The sequence below is a fragment of the Lonchura striata genome, chromosome 5 (genome assembly GCF_050655825.1).
Source record: "Lonchura striata isolate lonStrDom1 chromosome 5, ASM5065582v1, whole genome shotgun sequence".
Classification (NCBI taxonomy): domain Eukaryota; kingdom Metazoa; phylum Chordata; class Aves; order Passeriformes; family Estrildidae; genus Lonchura; species Lonchura striata.
Genome location: NC_140707.1, coordinates 36,483,810 through 36,504,171, shown reverse-complemented (window position 1 = coordinate 36,504,171; position 20,362 = coordinate 36,483,810). Strand labels below are relative to the sequence as shown.

Genomic DNA, 20,362 nt, shown 5'->3' with positions numbered 1-20,362 from the left:
AACATATGTCGCAAATGAGCCCTGCCTGTCCTCTTCTGTCCACTTTGGAGCTCACGTTTTGCACTGGTTTCTGCCAGCAGAATAAAGGATTATTAATACTCTGACAACAAGCTCAGTTATAAGAAACTGATCTGTAAGACCTGCTCGCACCGTTCTTAATGGTATTTAGCTTTTCCAGTAATTAAAGGACAGTTGGTTGCCCTACAGGAAAAGCTGGGGGATAGTCTGGTTTTGTTTATTTATACAGTGGAAGGTTTATTTATGGATTGATAAATACAATAGCCAGTCTCACTGGGACGATAAGGCACAACTGTATGTTCCAACTATAGTGTCAGAAGACAGCAACACCTACTTCTATGCAAATCACAAAGCCTACAAGCAATTTTTACTTTTCATTAGCACTGTTACGTTCCTATTTTACATGAGGCAGTTATAAAAGTATAATGTTTCTTCCTCATACAGATTAGAGCTTTTAAATTTACATTTCCTTCTGGAACTGTGCTGTACTAATCAAAACTATGAAGTGTGACATTTTACTTTTGAATTCTTTTATTTAAAACAAATCAAAAATCCTTCAGAGTCTTGCATGTTATCTTCCAACGAAAGTGATGATTGAAGGAACTTAGAAAAAAGGAAATGCACATTTAACAGTAGTTTTGAGACTGGTAAGTATTTATAGAAACATTAACACATGACAGAGAAGCAGTTATAACACCGATTCTTCAATAAATAAGCTCCCAGGATTTTTTGGTTTTATTTGAAGTATCTCCCAGATTGTGGAATGCTCCAGCTGAACTACACAAGATCATCTGTCAGCCTAGCCACAGAAAATTGTTGCTATTGAACCTTCAAGGATTCTGATCTCTTGAATTTATCAGCATTACATTAATAGTATTGATCATCTTACACTTGCAAAGAGATTTGTATAGAAATACATTCTGAAATATCTGGGATAATATGATCTTTCCCAAACGTATTCTTATGCCAGAGCTTTCTTAAATACAGCTACCAACCTCAACACAAATATAACAGACTAGGACTTTCATACTGGAAAATATAAATAATTACTCATTATGCAAGCCACTATAATTGGGAAAAAATCCTATGAAATCAGTTTCACGATTTCATGTTTCATGACGTTATTACCAGGGGGCAGTTACAGAACTACAAATCCAGATTTTAGCATGACTGGTTTTCTTGCATTTTGTACTCTGGTAAACAAATTTACACTTTCAGAACAAAACCACCCTGATGAGGGGAGGGATCTTAATCTGGAGACACTTCATGGTCCACCAGCTGTCAAGCCTGCAAGCTATGCAAAGGAAAGAAACATGTTTCTGCCTCTGCTACTAGAACAGTTCAAGTGACATAGTGCAGATTTCCTATTCCTTTTGAGAATACCTCAGCCTGTCCCCACCTTAGATTCTCCTATTGTCCCTGTGAATCCATTCCACAAAGAACAAAATCTATTCACAGTACTTTAAAGTATTCTTAGCTATCATCATGCATTTGTGCTAGCTGTACAATGAAGCCATAGAAATTGAGAAGTTCTCAAGTAAAAGGCAGACTGAATAAACAAGTCTGCATGTAAAGAGCCAAATGGGAAAGGGGCAAAAATATTTTTTAAAAAAAGGCAGCTGTAATGTGGCAAAAGTGAATAATTATTAATGCACCTAGTATTTGAGTAGATGCTTTTCTCTGAAATGTTTCAGAGGGCACTTCTGTGGCATGTTCCTGTTTTTCCATTCTCAGATTCAGAGCTCAGAAGAATCAGTTTGTAGATTAAACAGTAGTGTTTAAGGAGAAACATTTTTACTGAAACAGTAGTGCAGAAGGAGACAAGAGAAAGGGCAAAAAACCCAGGATGGACAGCATTAAAAAAAGCTCCTTTTCCAAGTTGTGTGGCAGCCATTTCCCTTTGTTCCTGTTGCACAGGAATGTTCACATCGGTAGAACAAATCAGGGAAGGGTTGGAGATGTATTGTGTATGCACCAGTAGCAATGCTCTGGGGTATGGTGCTAAGGAGAAAATGAAGTTCTATTCATTACACAGCTGGAGTAGAAAGGAATAGGCTCTCCATCCATCAGTGAAGGAATCGAATGCTCATTTTCTGCTCTACATCCACCTTCTCCAAAACCTGCAATAAAATTGAGAAACAGCTACTTAAGTTACTGTATATCTCTCCTACAAGGTTTCTTATTCTAGTAGTGAGGAAATGGGCAGGAACATGGGATATCTTCAATTCAGCATGCCAGTCCTTCTAGATGGAGTCTGCTGTTTCTCATTGTGAGCTAAGGTCAGTCCAAGGGAAGGAACTTAGCCATCAAAGCCACAAAAAGGCTGTCAATCAAAATGTAACTAATGTGGTTTCAGTCTGCCAACAGCGCAGAAAGTCCTGGATTTCCAACACTACATTGTGTGGTAATGTCCAGCCAGGAAACACAAGGGAGAATGGAGTAGAGAAAGGGATATAAGCAATCACTAAAGAGCAAAATCAAGACCAGAGCACCACTAACGTAGATCATTGTAAAACTGGGGTAGCAAGTTCATTCACTAAATTGCTATTAACACTGAGGCATGAAGACATTACTCTGCTCCAGGCTGTTTCAGGCAGTAGACTTCAGTGCTCCAAGATGAGAGTAATTTATGTTTGAAGAAACCTCTGGAAGTCTTTCAGTCCAATCCCTCAATCCCTAGTTAGAGCAGGACCTGCTAAATCAGGTTGCTCAGGTCTTTGTCCTGGTCAAGCTTTAAATATCTCCAAGGAAGGAATTCCTACATCTTTCAGAAGCTATAACCATCCTCTTAGTAGAAAGTTTTCATTAGAGCAAACCACAATTTCCCAAGTTGCAACTTGTTTCTGTTGCCTTTTGTCATCTCCAAGATAAGTCTAGTTCCTCTTGTCAATAGTATCCCATTAGGTAGCTGAAATTGTTCTGCTACAGGATAACTTTCTCCACCATCTAAAATGGCTCCTTACTATTATCTATTTTGGACTATCAAAACATGTAATTCAAAGTACCAGAGCTAGGAACCTGAATACCAGTATTAGTTGTGTTGCTAACAGATGAAATCTACATGTGAAAGCTGATCAGTGCTATTACAGCAGAATTAATCTAACTGTGCCAGTTGGGTTACTTGTGTAGAAAGAAGCAGCTGCAAAACAGAAAGTTCTTCAGTATATTCAGGGCTGTAGCTTTATTTAAGAGTTTAAAGAAACATGTGGACTAACTATTAACACCCTGACAGTATTAAAAAAAACCAAAACATGACTAATAAAGGGATGAAAAAGCTAGCAGAAGGCTTTGCTCAAATGCAGGCACGGCTATTTCAATTACTTCCTCTCTGTTCCCATTTGCATTTGTCTGAATGACTTGCTCATTACTGAGCAGCTTCATTAAGTCATTAAAAACATAGTTTACAAACCTTTACAAATTCTGCAAAGGAGATGGCACTATCTCCATCTTGATCAGCTTCCTGGATTGTCCGGTCAGCAATGCTGCCCAGCTGTTCATCAGAAATATTTACACCAACCATCATCCGTAATACCTGTAGCATACAAAATAACCATCACTGACATAGGAACAGAAGTATTCTTAGTGCTTTCTTTTTATGGGTACTGTCAAAATAACACCACACAAGATTTTCTGAAGTAATTTTACTGAAATAATTCCTAGACAGACTTCTGTTGTCAGGAAATACAGGTATCTTTTGCAGCCACCACTGACAAAGAATCCTGCTTTTTCACTAGGCAGCAGGAAGAGGCAGAAGCAAGAGAAAACATCTGGAACTATGAATGAGTAATCTTGTCCAGTGGTTCTACTTTTCCCCCCAGTAAACATACCAGCATTTGATTGAATATCTGCTTTTTGAGATGTTGCCTACAGGAATCTTGAAAGTACAGGGTCCAGTGACAACTGCCATTACCCTCCACATTCAGTAAAGCATTTTCTGAGCAAACAGAAGAGGGCCGTTCCAGTCAAAAGCAAACCTTTTTCTTACATCAGGAACCACAAATTGCCATGTGTACTTCCCAGGATTAGTAGCATGTAATTACTCCTAGCACAAGCCTAGTTTCATACATATGCAGAACTGATGAACTTTGATTACCTTTGCTGCAATTTCAAGAAGCTTTATTCTGTACAGAGGATGCACAGAGGATCAGGCAAACAACCTAATCCACCTCAGTGACTGTCCTTTTGAAATCCTTTTAGAAGCCCCTTTGAAAGTTACCGAAGGTAGTTCTTAAGGGGCTTAGTGTATTTGTTGAATATTTAGGTGTCACTAGCAACAGGATCTGCTTAGCCTACCAAGTAAGAATAAAGTTCCATACCATATGTAAAGCTTTAAGGCAGAGGTAAGCAAAGCCACCACATTACTCCTGCGGTTCTTTTGAGAAAACTGTTGCAACTCCCCTCTTCTAAGTGGGTATGAAGTCAGAGAGAACATCACGATTGAGTCATTCAAAGCAGCCCTGTGCTATTTACCTGGAGGAGCTCATCCCTGGAAATTTTGTCATCTTTATCTAGATCGTATAATCGAAAAGCAACTACAGGGAAGAAAGAAACAAAGAAAGAAGGAGCTGTTACATTCAAGTGCCATTATTTTTCTTCGTAACAATAGATTTATCTAAATGAGAAACAACAAAAGTAAGTACTTATAAATTATTTTGAGAGAATTAGCTTAGAATTTTAATTCACCATAAACCTCATGCTCAATTCCATAAAATATTGTTACCACACACAGGAATAGCATTATTGCCAATAATGGAAAAATTTTATGTTCACAAGCACTCTGCTTGCAGGGTATTTCCTAAAAACCTCAAGTCACAGAAGAATAATTATCACTAAGATACATTCAGACCTTTAAATTTCAGAGCCAACCATTTTTACATTATCATTCATTCTCTTTGACTATATTCAGGATGAGATACAACAGAAATTTTAAGAGCTCTGAGGATTGTTGCCAACTTTGATTAGCAAGAAAGAGTTTTCTGCTCATATACTGTAGGCAGACATCCAAATACTTAAGAAAGTACTCGGCTGAAGGCAGGGAATAAAAGCAGAATTATATGGAAGAACTGGAGAAATAAGCATAAAAGCTCATTCATGTATGAATGAGGGATGTGGCTTCTAAATCTGAAATAATTTTGAATACAAACCATTCAGAAACACTTCTGTTATATAACATTTTGCAAAGTGAATATATTAGTCAAGAGTCAACTAATTCCACCAAATTCTAATATAACAATGGCTCAATTATTGACATTCTGAACAGGTAAAGTTCCAAGTAAGCTTTTTTAAAAATCAGGCATTAGAATAGATCATTCCACAGGAAATACCTGTGCAGGAGATCCCTTCCTCCATTCCTAAAAGGGGGAAAAAAAACTCCAACCCAACCAAAAAGAAGATGGAAAACTAATTGATTCTATAGGAAAGTTCTTATTTCTTACAGTGGAGCTTGTTACTTCTGCTGTTCAGTGGTTCTGGTCCATTCTGGTCTTTGCTCTTTTCATTATCTTCTATGGGTCGGAAGTGGGCTAGTGTCCTCATGAATCCACGGAAATTCACCTGGTCCTCTCTGCATAAGCATTTCAGCAGCTCAGTTTTTGGTATACCTTATACAAGCTCTTCATTTCAGTAAAGAACACTATTAATATCCAAAGCTCCAAGACCATGTGAATTCTTTCATTCCCACCTCCCCAGGGTTTGGCTGCCTGTGCTGTTGCACGCTGGGATCGTGCTGTTACAAAGTATGATGTGTAAAAAAACAGAAGCTGTGAGAAGTCTTACTGAGGACTCCCCTTCCTTGACCTGCACAATCTGTTTAAGCTGAAACCCTTAACCCATGCCTGAGCTATGCTGCAGCTATGCATCTTGCTGATCTGGACCCCTGGATTGACTTGATACTAGTTTCAGCATTGTCAGGCACTGGAGTGTTGGTTGACCTGACTGCAGTCACTGGGCCTACTCTGCTTTTTGTGCTCAGGTGTGTGCCCCTCTTCAGCCAGTACATCACCCCTTCCAGCTTTGCTGTCACCCTCAGCCCCTGACTGTGGGGCTGTCATTGCTCACTGCTTTCTGACAAAGAGTTCTCTAGTTTCTGTGGGAACCAGCTATGTAAATACTTCCCAAGATGCCTGCTTTCTATTCAGTAAACCCTGCCTCGTCTCAGCTGATATTATGACTTGATTAGACAATCCAACCTTCATCAATCAGTAACAGCAACTGTGTTCAAGAGATTCCATAGAACAATCCAAAGAGGTATAATGAAGAAAGACAATACTGAAAATTTGATCATCTCTTTGGATTTGTGTTAGAAGTGTCATAAACTATGTCTTAAATGTAATAAAAACCTAAAATCAAGCAACCAAAAAAGTCAATCTAATAACAATGTACACTTACTATATCAGATACAATAAGACCAAATTAGTTGATTGTAATGCTACTTAACACAGAATAGTGTTGATACAAGTTTGCTTTAAGAACCAAAGTCTATAGACAGCCTGGAATTTCTTCATAAGTATTCAGTAGTTTAGGAAGAAGAGTGGAAAACTGTGGCAGAAGCCTGAGTTTGTCAATAAATAAAGCATAAAAAAGTCTTGTAAAGTTGTAAAGTATTTCTCATTAAGAGAATTAAAATATGCTGAGGAAATTATGTACCCACACATACAGCATGGCAAGTTTGAAGTGTTCCGTTATTAGTCAATTCAAATTCTGTGCTTTAATTATCAGCATTTCACTCCTATAAAAACTTCTGACAAACTTCTGCTCATAAATTCAGTTTGTTGAAACTCACCCTTCTGGAAAGAAGGCGTTGATAATTCTGTCTCCAAGTGGATTGATGGCAAGCTCTGGAATCCGCTGGAAGTCTTCACGGCTAAGGAAAGCAAGAACACAACCAGTCAGCATAAAGCTGAAGTCAGATAAGAAGTTGCTTTAAAAAAAATTCACAGTAAAACATCAGTGGAATACTATTTCTGCAGCAAGACATTTGGTGATTTTGAAAATGCAACTTTTAAAATCATGTTTTCTTTATGACTAATGGCACAAAGTAAAGCAAAAGACAATGCCAAATCTGTACTGCATTACAAACTAGCAGTGCTCATTTATCATGTTAATAACACTTCTCAGACACTAACATCATTTGTGCTAGAAACCGTACTGTAATGATGCCAAATACTTTGCAATGTAAGAAAAGGAAAGCTTCTGAAGTTATTTTGAAAGAAATTATGGCTCCAAGATGAAAATATTTGTTGGGGTTTTTAAATAATTATTTTGGTACTTAATCATATGAGTTGTCATTACTTTTCCAGACTCCCTCATTTCAGATTGTGGAAGAATACCATACTTCTCCAAGCATACCATAGGTCATTAGCATGTTCCAATAGATTTTTGTTTGTTTGTTTCTGCAATAAATCTGTATCTTATTATAAGCGCCAAATTTCAGATTATTTTAGCTACAACCATACAGTATTCCTATTTTAAACTGGCAATTTTACACTTTACAGGCACCTGTACACCAGATATAATTTCACCAGTACAGGCAAATACTCACTGCTCTTGCCAGCCATTCTCTTTTCTGGTCATGATTATATGTACACAATACAATATAAACATAGCTATGCTTACGTTGCTATTCTTCTGATCTGAAAGACATCACGAGCTGTACTGCATACATATTTTAGAACAGTATGACATGAACACAAGCTTCATTCTCCTATCAGAATTGCACTAGTATTTTCTCTTTTCTTTCAACCTAACAGACTGTCAGTGACAGCGAAGTGGGTAATCTTGCTGTGACCAAGGCAAACACACCAAATGTGTCTTAGTGAGCAGGTTTGGTTGGTTTGTTTTTCTTTACAACAGAACACAGCAAATTACCAGTCAGTTCAAGATGTACTTCATAATCATCTAGATTTTGAATTGCAAACAACAAAGGAGTTAAGCTGTAAAAAAATCTCACCCTATTCTGTCTGGATGTGTAACTTGACGTTTCCTGCCCAATCTCCAGAAATACTAGCAGTTCCCTTCAAATTAAATGCAGTCCTGATGGTTTTGAACTTGGGGTCAAAGTCTCAAACTTGATGACTGAATGTTTTGCTACTTTTCAAAACTATGCTCACTAACTAAACTGGCAACAAGGTCTGACTCGTGACATCATTAAACAAAAAAAAATGGCTTACTCAAATAAACACAATCAAATTTTGAGATTATTTAAATATAAAGGCCTTTCATAATGCTGTGATATTAAAGAGTAAAAAATAAATTGGCTGACTTTATCACCAGTCTAGCTTGGGAAAGGCAGAGAAGCAAGATGTTCTAGTTTAAAATGTATTCTAAAGTACTTTTTGCACCCAGTCACCACCACAGCACTGTTAACAGTCCTAGTTACAGTGCATCTGTTAGAACATGGTTAAACTGTCTGACATTCTAACAGAGTGACCTGACCATATTTTTAAGTTATCCCAGCAAACTTCTGCTCTGACCAGGTCCCGTATTATTTTTAATAAGCAAAGTTAACATCTGTTTAGCATGATCAGCTTGTTACCAGACCCTTCAGGACTGCTGCATTTAAGCTATTGCTGAAGGGCAAAGTATGCATTAGTGATTTAAGCAGGAGATGCAGTGATGTGGAAAGCCTGTGTCCTAATAACAATATTTTAACAGCAGAACTTCAATGTCAATGCTAACTTTATAACCTAAAAGCAGCAGCTGCCCTGTCTTCCATGTAGAGCAAAGTCTAATGCTTAAGAATTTTTTACTTGCATATCATACTTCTTAGTATTCAGCCTCGATAGCCACTTGGCATTTCAGCCTCTAGTGATTCTAACGGGAGATTAACAATTAACCACAAATAATTCCCTGGTTTCAAATCTATTTGTCCTGTCATTATCAGGACTGCAGCAGAGCACTTTTGCTTATTAAGAGCACATTACTGAGTGAGTGTTATAACTGAAATAGCTGCAACAGCCATAAAAGCAAATGAATGTGAGGTAAGTTACTCTCCACTCTATAAAGCTAAGCTTTCCTGCAGTCATTAGGGACCAACTTCACCTGGCTGAATCTGGCACTATCATGAAATTTAATACCCTCTACTTCTTATGTGTTCATGGGCAACAAGGCTCTTCTAAGGTATCTTTAAATGAACCTGGCTCTTGTGAAATCTTTGCTTAAATGCAACAGGCAAAGCAACCTTTAATTTCATGTGAACATTATGCAGGCCAACCATTTAATACATACTCCAGTGTATTCACAATTAGATGTAATTTGCAGCGAAGAATTTCTAGATTCTAAGCAAGACAAGTGTTCCTAAGCTGAGTATTCCCTCCAAGGCACAGAGCAGATCCCTAATGTAAAGGTGGTTCTGCCTTATCCCAAAGACTGCAAGAAGCCTACAGGACCCCTTTTTCCCTTCCATTTCTGGTTGTTCATTCTTCTGTTACTTTTAGATGTTAGCAAAACACCAGGGATGAGGAGGGGTGTCTAGAGCTGAGGGACAGTAAATAATGGAAACGAAAAAGCCCCCATATATATATATACGCATCAGAACTGGTAAAGATGCCCAGAGGATACAGATAACAAGAAATTACTTGAAGAGGGGAAATAATTAAAATCAATAAGGTGTATCATGCAAGTTGGTCAAAAATATTTAAGAGCTTACTACTGAAGAGGTTCAATTTCTCCATTCCCTTGCTAACATCAGCTTTGTCATTCATTTAAGCTTTTGATGATCTAATGAATGTATCCCCCTTAAAAAACTCCATACCTTCCCCCTCTTCAATTAGCTTTCTGTTGAATTCACAACTTGAGGCAGTTCAAAAACTTCAAAAAAATCTAAGAGCACCACAGCTGACAATGAGGTGCTGGAAGCCTGGAGAAGTTATGGGGAAAGAATACCAATATTCCCCCCTGCCTCATTCAGGATCGTGTCATCCATCTCATCTAACTCCATCCTTACGCATGCTCTACACAAATGTCAAAAGTTGCTTAACTATCACAGCACTAATTGGTTCATAAACGTAAGGCCAAGGAGTACACAAAAAGGTGATAATTAGATGAGCAATAAGGAAGGAAAGAAAAAGGCGGCATGCATAAAGTGTGGTTGAAGATGCAAGTATAGACCATTCTCGTACCCTGTCTTTTCCAATCCAAACCCATATCCTTCCTGTCTTTCCTATTTTAGATAAAGCTAAAAATGCTTTGCATTTTCTTGAGCAAAAGTAAAGAATTCCACATTCAGAGAGCTAGTTTTTATGTTTTGCAATCCTGCAGTACCCGTTTGAACTAGTAAGAACAAGCCTGACATCTTGCCAGACCCAGATGGTTCAGTCAGCTGACAAAGACTGACAGATGGCCTGGCTGGCTCATGTTACCCTTCTCTCAGGATCACAGGCTTTCTGAAGTTCTCCAGAAGACACGTGTGAACAGCTTTCATAAACATGAGATATACATAAACAGCTCAGTGTGTCTACCCTCTGTAGCTACCAGCTTTCAAAACATTCTTCCATGCTTATCAGGCTATACCAATTACTGTACAGTAAAAACCACTTCGCAAGCACTTAAACTGCCTTTTCCCCAATGCCCAAGAAACTATTGTTAAGTGGGAGGTTCCATACAAAAGTTACATGCAAAGATTGCAGTTTACAAAAGTACCTCCTTTTATAGCTCTATACATGTCTGTCTAGAGCTACTAACTAGCAGATAAACTTTGGAACAAAGGTATTCTTGTGTGGTGTACACTACAGTACCAGCCCAGCAGGGAGACTCACTAAGCAATCACATATTTACCCTGTTCATGCTACACTATTTCCTCATATTGGAAATCAGCATGTAAGGAAGGAAACATGAACTCCTTTCCTCCTGCGCTATTGTTAGGATGTAGACAGAACAAGTATGTTCCAGATTTCACAATTTAGATGTAGCTATGGACAACCAAGGGTATCAATCCTTTGTTTTGGCAACTCAGCATGTCACAATATTGAAATCAAAGGTGACAAAAGAATTTTCAAGAACAGTTTTGCCCTGCTTTTCCAACATGGTTTTGTTCAGATGGTGGAAGTCTGAGAGAACTTACTCATTTTGTTTAGAAAAAGTGCAGCTAAGGAAAAATATAAAATTTTTCTACACTTTTAAAGAAAGGTGAAGGTAAAGTTGACATTTTTATCTTTACATGTAAAAATAGCTATAGTCACTTAGAGAGTAAGTATGTGAGAGGGGAAAAAAAGGAAGCAAAACCAAAAAACTTTTTGAAGACCAAGCTTTGTCTTTATCAATAACCATCTCTAAGATTTCATTTATGTAACTCTAAAAACAAAGTGCCTTTAAATTGCACATAGGTAGACTGGATAGAAACATCTGGCTATGAAAGATTTCTGCTTTTGATTGCAGTTCCAGAAGTACCAGGATTAATCACCATCTGCCAGATTTTCTGTACTAAGTGTTCTTTACTTTGCCCTTCTTCAGAAGGGTGATACACATTTAAAGCTTTATTTAATGCCATAAAGAACTACCTGACATTTATTTTCCTAATCATGGTCACATGAGTGATTTTGTCATGTTTGACTTGTAAGTCAAAGGTCTAAGTCATCCTTACGGAAACAATAAATCTTGCTCACAGGAAACAAACAGAAGACATACCCTCTAAACTGGTGGCAGTAAGCAAGTGATAACGTCTTACTTGTCTTAAAGCAGTAAGTTCTGTTTGATCTGTATCTCAGAAACCAACATCTATGACCTTCCAAGCTGTAGTTCTTACTCTCTCAATCTACAGGAAGTAGTTTTCCATTACTTAAACTTAATAGTGTCTGCATTTTGTGGGTACCAGAACAAGTTTAAAAAATTGAATGCCACTCTTAAGTCAGACATGTTTGAGAGTGGGCTATACTTAAGGGCCAAGACTGCAAGTTAAGGGATCATAATATGCACAGTTGCTGGGATTTCCCAAACAACCTCCACTTCCTTTCCTAAGTACCACATGATTATCAACAATGGAAGTCTACCTCCTCCTGATGCATAATACTGTGAAACTAAGCATTGTGCAACAGACATTCATAGCATATTTAATCAATTACTCCTCTTACATAAACTGAGTACAATCACTTTGACATTTATATAAACCTTATGGATTCAGTAAGTGAATTTAGTGTTGGAGGAGAACATGGAAGAGTTGATGAAGAGCATGTCCTAGGTTCAAATTGTGCTAGACTAATCCAGTAGCCATCACCTTTATTCATCCATGAATACTAAACTCATGTATAAAGTTTTAACAGGCTGTTAATGTTCTTTTCCAAACAATTTTAAACATAAGGAGTATCAACCTTATCTACAATCTCATCAGTTCATCTCTACATCAGAATTGACAATGCTACAATTTATATAATGCATTGGTTTTAGTGTCAGAATGGGCTTTTGGAAGTTCCTGCATATCCCATCCCAAGACAATTTTTTTACATGCATAATCCATTTAGTCATCCCTTCAGCTATGCAAGTCTAGAAATTTACAGTACAGCCACAGTCCAAATCACTGGAGTCAATCAGCCTCAAAACCTACACAAGGCAAATAGGGAGGGAGGGTATTTTTAACCCAAAATATTCACTCTGTAGTCCTGTTTACCATACTATTCCACATCTAATTGCTTAAATGCTGAGAAGTCAGCAATTTGTGGCACTAGAAGGAACTGCGCATTTCCTTCAGGAAAGGAAACTGCAATGAGCCTGAAGTACTGCCAAGGCCCATGTATCTTACACTTGCCACTTTGATCTTTTAAGAGGTGATTCCAGCATTACAGTTAGGCTGGTTTATAGGCAGGCCTATAGCTTTTCTGGGTTTATAGTGCATCCTGCAGTCATATTTTACAAGATCACATAAAAAACAGCAGGTGATGCATGAATCCCTGAATTTGAATGGCATGGAGCTGCTATGAAAGAAGTTAACTCTGTAAGAGCCAGATGTCATGTTATGCTACAACGTCTCTGTCCCCTTCCTGCTCTCTCCTGCATTCTTCTCCAGCTTTCGTGTGCACTGTGGTTATATGGTGAAACAAAATCCATACGAGCAGGGAAAGCTACAGAATGATAGCAGGCAGAGATATATTTTCACAGGCCATCATCTCACCACAGTTTACCTGTTGGTTGAGAATACTCTATTCAGCAGATTTGGTCCATCAAAATGAAAAATGTTTTGCAGCTGAAGTTAAAGACTCATCTTTATTTAATTGACTAAGCTGTAAGAAACTAGTTTACTTCTGTAGCTTTCAAATTGTAGATAGGAAAAAAAAACACTAAAGATCTTAGAATGTCCTGCACTACCACTTTAAATAACAGAATGTTTAGTCACAGCAACATGGTTCCAGCTCTTTTTTTATTTTTGAGCATACTTGTAGATATGGGTGTCCAACAAGAGCTTCAAAGTTACATACAGTAAATGCATTGCAGATCCAAGAAGTGTTTAAAGACACTGGATATCAGAAACAAGTAAGTATAGATATTTTTTCTTATGAAAGTCAGGATAAAGATGACACAGCAGAACCATTCTCATATTAAACACTAGAAGAAACATTTAAAGAAAGGTAAGAAATACCAATCTAAAAGCGTTGTTGCACAATTCTGAACATTTTTATAAGACTTTGAATACCAAATCTGAACTCTTGCCTGTTAACTACTAAAAACCTTCAACACTACAGTAAAGATAGTTGGTATCTAGAGCACCTCGGCTCAACAATTAAACCTTTCATGTAGACTGTAAATATGAAAGAACTTGTTACAACAGCCTCAGTGATAACAGCAAGCCACCAATACAGATGTGCCAATGCAAGTACAGCTGAATTACCCACCTAAGAGTGCCATTTTCTCCTTTGTCCAGACTGGTGAAGCGACTGTACAGACGGGTGATTTGACTGTGGGAGACTGAAGAAGAAAAGAAAGAAGATGACAAATTAGCATGTCAATGATTCCTCATAGGAGAAGACCTCATTACACTGAACTGCACAGTTGCCAGAAGCTGTATTCAAAAAAGAGTTCACATAGAACCAGTTACATTGAATGCACATGACAAGGAGCATTTAGGGACTTTGTAAGCTATAAATCACAGCTTAATATTCAAGAATCTATAGATTAGCTAATTCTTCAAAAATATAACTCTGTCTTCTACACATTTCTATTTTTTATCTTTAACAATTTTTCATTATCTGATTAAGTAAATGTCAATTAAAAAGAAAAACATTTGATTCACAGTTCCACTTTATTTCCTTTAATTCCTTTACAGCTGGAAATAATCTGTACACAGCCTACACCAATGACCTCTGTATCACTCATGACACTAAAGACCCCTGTTATAGTATCTTTCCTTCTCTTTTGCTTATCTCTACTCCCATTGTCTTTTTTCCACCTAAAGACAGAAAGTGAACTCAGTTTTTCTGTGTCTGGAAGGTGGTCAGAGAGGCTTTAATTTTTATTTTACTTTTCTTCCTTTACAAGACTTCTGAAATCTGAACATTTTGGGGTTCATAGATAAGAGAATAACCTGACTTGGAAGGGACCCAGCAGGATCACTGGAGTCCAGCTCCTGGCCCTGCACAGCACCATCCCCAAGAATTTCACCATATGCCTGAGAGCATTGTCCAAACATTTCATGAACTCTGTCAGGCTGGTGCTCCCCACTTCCCTGGGGAGCCTGTTCCAGTGCCCATACATTCTCTGGGTGAAGAAGCTTGACCTAATGTCCAACCTAAACCATCCCTGTCACAGCTTCATGCTTTTCCCTCAGGTCCTATCACTGCTCACAAGAGAGCAGAGATGAGGAAGGCTCCGTTCCAGAACTTGGAGCCAAAGATAGATTTATTATTAAATTCAATAGTATTTTTTAGATCCTGCATTAAACCAGCAATACTTTGGTGTCTAGCCCTCTGTTAAGATCTCTCTGCCTTCGAGGGAGTCAACAGCTCCTCCCAATTTAGTGACACTGGCAAATGTGTATCGTATGCCTAGTATGCCTTTGAGTCCGGCATCCAAGTTATTTACAAAGATATTAAGAGAGACCCATCCCTGAAATGGAGCCCTGCAGAACCCTCTTAATGACTGGTCACTCACCTGATGTTACCCCATTCACTGTAACCCTTTGTGCCCAACCCAGGAGCCAATTGCTCACAAATTTCCAGGCTTCTAGGACATGGAATTACAAATTAAAACCCTATTTATAAAGAAATTTGAGAAGGAGTTGCGATACAAAGCAAGCAGAAAGTTATTGCAGACTTTAAATTTGCAGTTTGAAACATAAATTACAAAGGCAATATTAAGTTCAGCATAACTGTGTCAACATTACCAAGGTACTAGGAAACCCAAGATATTAGACAACTAGTGATGTGAGCGGGATAAACCTATATAGAATAGCAATTCTATAGATTCTGAAAAGAATTCTGAAAGAACACTTGTCCTTGTTTCAGGTGGGACAAAGTTCATTTTCTTCTTAGTAACTGGTACACTGCTGTGTTTTTTTGATTTCACAAGAGAATAATGGTGACAACACGCTGTTGTTTTGGCTGTTGCTAAGTAGTGCTTACCCTAAGCCAAGGGCTTCTCAGTTTCCCAGGCTCTGCCAGTGAAGAGGAGCACAAAAAGCTGAAGGGAGCACAGCCAGAATAGCTGATCTGAACTGGTCAAAGGGATCTTCTGTACTACAGAACATTATGTCCAGTGTATACAATTCTGGAGGGAATTGGCCAGGAGGGGCCAATCACACTCTGGGGATAAGCTGGGCATTGGTCAACAGGAGGTGAGCAGTTGTACTGTGCTTCTCTTGTCTTTCTTGGGTTTAGTTCTCTTTTATTACAATTAGTATTATCATTGATATTAATAACATTTTTTAATTATTATATTTTACTTTATTTCAATTATTATCTTAACCCATGGGTTTTACCTCCCCTCTTCCCCAGCTTCTCCCCCCACCTTGACAGGGAGTAAGCAAGCATCTGTGTGGTACTTAGTTGTCAGCTGAGGTTAAACCACAAGGCCCTACACGAGACTTTGGCTTTTCAGATGAAGTTAATAAATACATGAAATAAGGCTGAATTGAATGTTAATGTTTACTAAGTAAAGGTGTGATTGTCTGCAATGTTAAACTAGGACTTACTGTAATTTTCAGATTTAGTAGTTTAAAAAGCCTTCACCAGGACATGCACAATGCTTCTCTTACTTACTCAAACTTATCTGGAAAGAAGTTGCACAGCAGTGATTTGATCTGTGACAAGTGAGGCAAATTTCTTTTTTCAGGTTTGTTCTTTCTTTTTCAAGGCTATTCGTTTAGGTTCAACAGTTCTCTCCTTTAGCATGACCTGCCAGCAACTGGGTTTTCAAACACTCGCCCCTCCCCAGCCTTCTTGTCTCCTCGGCAACTTGCATTCTTTGCATAGGATTGGGCAATTTGCTCAGTTTCACCTAAGGCAGCTTCTCTACAATCAGACTGGGCAGCTTGCTCACTTTGAAGTTAAGCAATACACACAGTAAAAACAAGTACCAGTACCCTAAAGACTTCAACCTTCTGCATTTCTGATGCAATGTTTTAGATACCATAACAACAACTGATGGTGAAAAAAAGGATGGAGTTAGATCTCCAATTAGAAGCCACATACTCCCACTCCTCCCTGTAAACAAAGAAGGTGATGAGAATTCTACTCAGCTACCATTCCCAAACTGATGTCCGCATCTACATTTTTGGAACATCTCTGTAACAGCTAGTATGTGAGAAATAGTACGTAGCTGTTGACAGGAGAAGTGATATTTTCATTAACGTCACACTAGACAAAAAGCATATCATAGCTCTGTGAAAAAGGAGGATGATTCAGGTTCACCACTGTCTTCTGTCGTAATTTCCTTTTGGCTCTCATCCCTCACAAAAGCTGTGTCACTGGACACTTTATAGTGCATTTGTAAGCAAAAGTAAAGATTCTCCTGAATACCTAGGAGAATTAAAATCTGCAATTTATGACTGCTTCTTGAAAATCTAAGGTTAAGGCTTAAATTTAGCTGAAACACCATTTTATCTATACTGCTACCCCACTAAGATTCTCCTAAAAATTCTGGGTCAAGACCTCTAAATTAGGAGTTGCTCTCTCTATTTTACTTATGTTAAATCACTGTAAAGTTTTTAGCAATTAGACAGTCTACAACAGTAGCATAAACTCATATAAAAATATTTATATGCTTAGAAAAATATATAAATATCCATTAGAAAAATCCATTATGTGCTACTAAGCAAACATTTTTTTCTCCTAAATTAATGTATAAGCATTAATTTATTATTAATCCTTAGGTAGAGCGCTTCAAAGCATGGAAACAAAGCGTGTGAACCAAATAATTTGAATACTGTTACATTCCAACAGCTTTCCAAAAGCTTGCAACAGAATGCAGACAAGCAACATCTTGGGCCTCTCATCTTTTTTTTTTATTTTTTATAGTTGTTACTGAAATATCAAAGCAATTAGGATGACTTCAAGGTGTTTTCATGCTCAAATTTCAAAATGTTTATATGCAAAGCAAATGATTTCTAGATAACATCATGTGAGATTTAGGACTGTCAACTTCAGGCTTCGCACCTGCTGCTGAGAACCTCATGCATTACCTTTGCACATGACTGAACTTATGCTACAAAGTGCTTTTCACTACCACAAAAAAAAAAAATAGAATTTTAATCCAAGCATATTTCATTCAACAGATTGTGTCATTGCATAGCTTTTTAAAGACTATGCTTCTAGTGCCCTAAAAGACATGCTCTTTATGTCTGTTCTGCTGAAGAACATTAACATACAGTTTCTCACTCATGCCAGTATCATTAGATATTCAGTTTTGTGCTACATGAAATTGAGCAGAAGTTACATAATTCCACAGTTGAACTCAATCGAATTGTTTAAGTGTTCTAAGTGCTTCACACCTACCCCAGATGAACTGTAGAAAACACATTTCACAGTAAAGAGGCCAAAAAGGAATCCTTGGGAACACTTATCAGACCATCAGTTCAAGATGGACTTGTAATGCTGACAGATTTTTTTTATGTCTACGAAGTCCCTTTCTCAAACTCTTCAGTAGCTAAAGTACCATCAGCGTCAAGTTTCCAACAGACCACAGAAGTCTATTCAGTAACACTACCTTAGCAATCTGCCTGTGAACTTTGATCTAGATAACCAGAGTTTATTTGGGTTTTTTCACCACCTTGTATAAATATTTTCACCTATATGAAGTGTATAACTGTGATAATAACTTGGTGGAATTTTCCATCTACCTAGAGAAGCACAAAAAGCAGAAAAAAATGACATTCCTGAACTGAAGTTACAGACTGGGGAGAAGAAGAAAATTATTGATAAAGTCAATGAGACACACTGTGATTATTTACAAGCAAGCATGAGTCAGAGAGCAATGGTTGGTTAACAAAGTGGTATTAATTATAAAATTTACTAGATTAAAACACGGGAAAACGAACAGACATCAGGTCACAAAGCTGAAACCCACCAGTCATAACTTTGCTCATCCTCTGATGATACAAGAAAAGCATTTAGAGGCTAACTAGAGTCAAGTGGATTTATTGCATACAGTGCCTATATAGCCATCTTAATGGTATTTATTTAACTATCACGTAAGTAAACATTAAGGAATAAAACACCACAGACAATAAATTAAGTAGTAGCATGAGGAAAAATGTAAAGCCTTCTGTAAAAATATTCCAGATTTGGGGTTTGGATTTTGAAGCATCTTTATAAATGAGAGGATGCTACCTTTACTCCATGATCTTTGTTATTAAAAAGAAAAAACAATAGAAAGTTATTGCTGAATAAACAGACATTCCTACTTGTTTATCACCACATTTCATGACAGATGGGAAAAGGATCATGGAAAATATATTAACTCACTCAGCCTGCCACTACAGTAGTTCCAGTGACGTTTTAATCTTCTACTCTTTTTCTGTAGCCACTCATTTTCCGGACACAAATAAACTAACACTTAAGAAGAATATATGATACCATGTATATTGGAAAGAAAACTGAAGAAAGCATTTTCAAGTAGAAAGAATAGATCAGAAGGTATATTCAGAAGAAAAATTGTCAGCTGGGCACAGCATGTTAACCTGAGAAGTTTCCTGGGGAAACAAACAGCAAAGTGATACCTGTGATGTGATGACCTCTGCTCTCCAGATAGTTAGGAAGGCATCCTCCATTTATTATCATTTATTATCATTTGCTGGAACTCTCAGGCAATCATTCTATCAGGCAAATTAACAACACTGGAGTTTCACCTTCTCTAAGGTACTTTATGCAGAACAACTTCATCATAGCGTAGGGTAAAGTATCTAAATATTAGAGTCCAGCTTAAATAATGCTCTCCCAGTTGCTGACTAGTACAGGAATTTTCACTTCTTTTTAGTTTTTAACACTTACCTCTCGTGAGTTACATTACTTCCTTTATGGTTTAAATGCCACACAGCATTCATTCCGAGTACCCTTACGGCAACTTTAGCACTAGCCCATGAAACAAGTAACACTTTGGGGAAAAAAATTACTATCCAACGACAGTTTCCTTGGGTTAAAACCTGAGAGAAACTCCGGCATCAGGCATCGAGACAGACAACTCTTCAAAACCCAAGGAGTTATCTCTGACCGAATACACTACTGCACACACCAAGAGCGCTGCTTCCCTTCAGTCCCACTGGGATCCCGCAGCTGCTACCGGCAGCAGCGGTGGGGGGGAACCGGGAGGCGCTTCCCAGGCTCCCGCGGGCCTGCCAGCCGTGCCCGGCCCCGGGGCTGCGGGTGGCGGGGAGCGGGCTCTGCCCCGGCGCGACCGCCGCGGCCGCGCGGGGCACGGCCTGCCCAGCCCCGCTCCGGCCGCCGGCCCCGCTCCGGCCGCCGGCCCCGCTCCGGCCGCCGGCCCCGCGCTACCTCCCGCCCCGCCCCGCCGCACTCAGGCCCCGCACTCACAGCCCGTCTCCTTCTTGATCTCCTCGATCTCCTCGTCCCGCAGCAGAGTGGACGCCCGGGAACCCATCGCCGCGGCTGGGCCCGAGGGGAAGGGAAGGGAGGGGCCGGGGGAAGAGCTACGCAGCCGAACAGCAGCGACGGCGGCGCCACAGCCGCCCGGCACAGGCCCGAGCGCGGCCGCCCCTGCTCTGAGGCGGAAGGCGAGCGCGCACCGACTGCCGCGGCCCCGCCCGCCGCCTCCGCCCGGCCCGGCCCGACCCCGCCCGGCGGCCGCCCACGGGCCCCGCGCACGCGTGTGGAAAACTGCGATATTCCTGTAGGCGGCGGGAGAGCGGGCGATGGAAGTGCCTGCCATGGTGCTTCCTTCCCAAGCGGATAGCGGCGCCCGGTTCTGCGGG

At 39.1% G+C, this 20,362-nt stretch overlaps 1 protein-coding gene and 1 long non-coding RNA gene across 2 annotated transcripts in view; one reads left to right on the top strand and one right to left on the bottom strand.

Annotated features, from left to right (window-relative positions):
* LOC146767326 (uncharacterized) overlaps window positions 1-20,362 on the top strand; it is a 37,308-nt gene that overhangs the window by 488 nt on the left and 16,458 nt on the right. The window contains exon 2 of the long non-coding RNA XR_014955578.1: window positions 3,753-15,772. This is a non-coding gene — a long non-coding RNA (uncharacterized LOC146767326). The remainder of the gene's footprint in view (window positions 1-3,752; window positions 15,773-20,362) is intronic.
* CHP1 (calcineurin like EF-hand protein 1) lies at window positions 652-20,154 on the bottom strand. The gene is made up of 7 exons (XM_021533452.4): window positions 19,965-20,154; window positions 13,836-13,908; window positions 6,800-6,880; window positions 5,454-5,581; window positions 4,489-4,550; window positions 3,428-3,550; window positions 652-2,138 (listed from the first exon to the last, which is right to left on the bottom strand). The coding sequence occupies exons 1-7, from the start codon at window positions 20,029-20,031 to the stop codon at window positions 2,085-2,087; spliced, it is 588 nt and encodes a 195-aa protein (XP_021389127.1). The 5' UTR covers window positions 20,032-20,154; the 3' UTR covers window positions 652-2,084.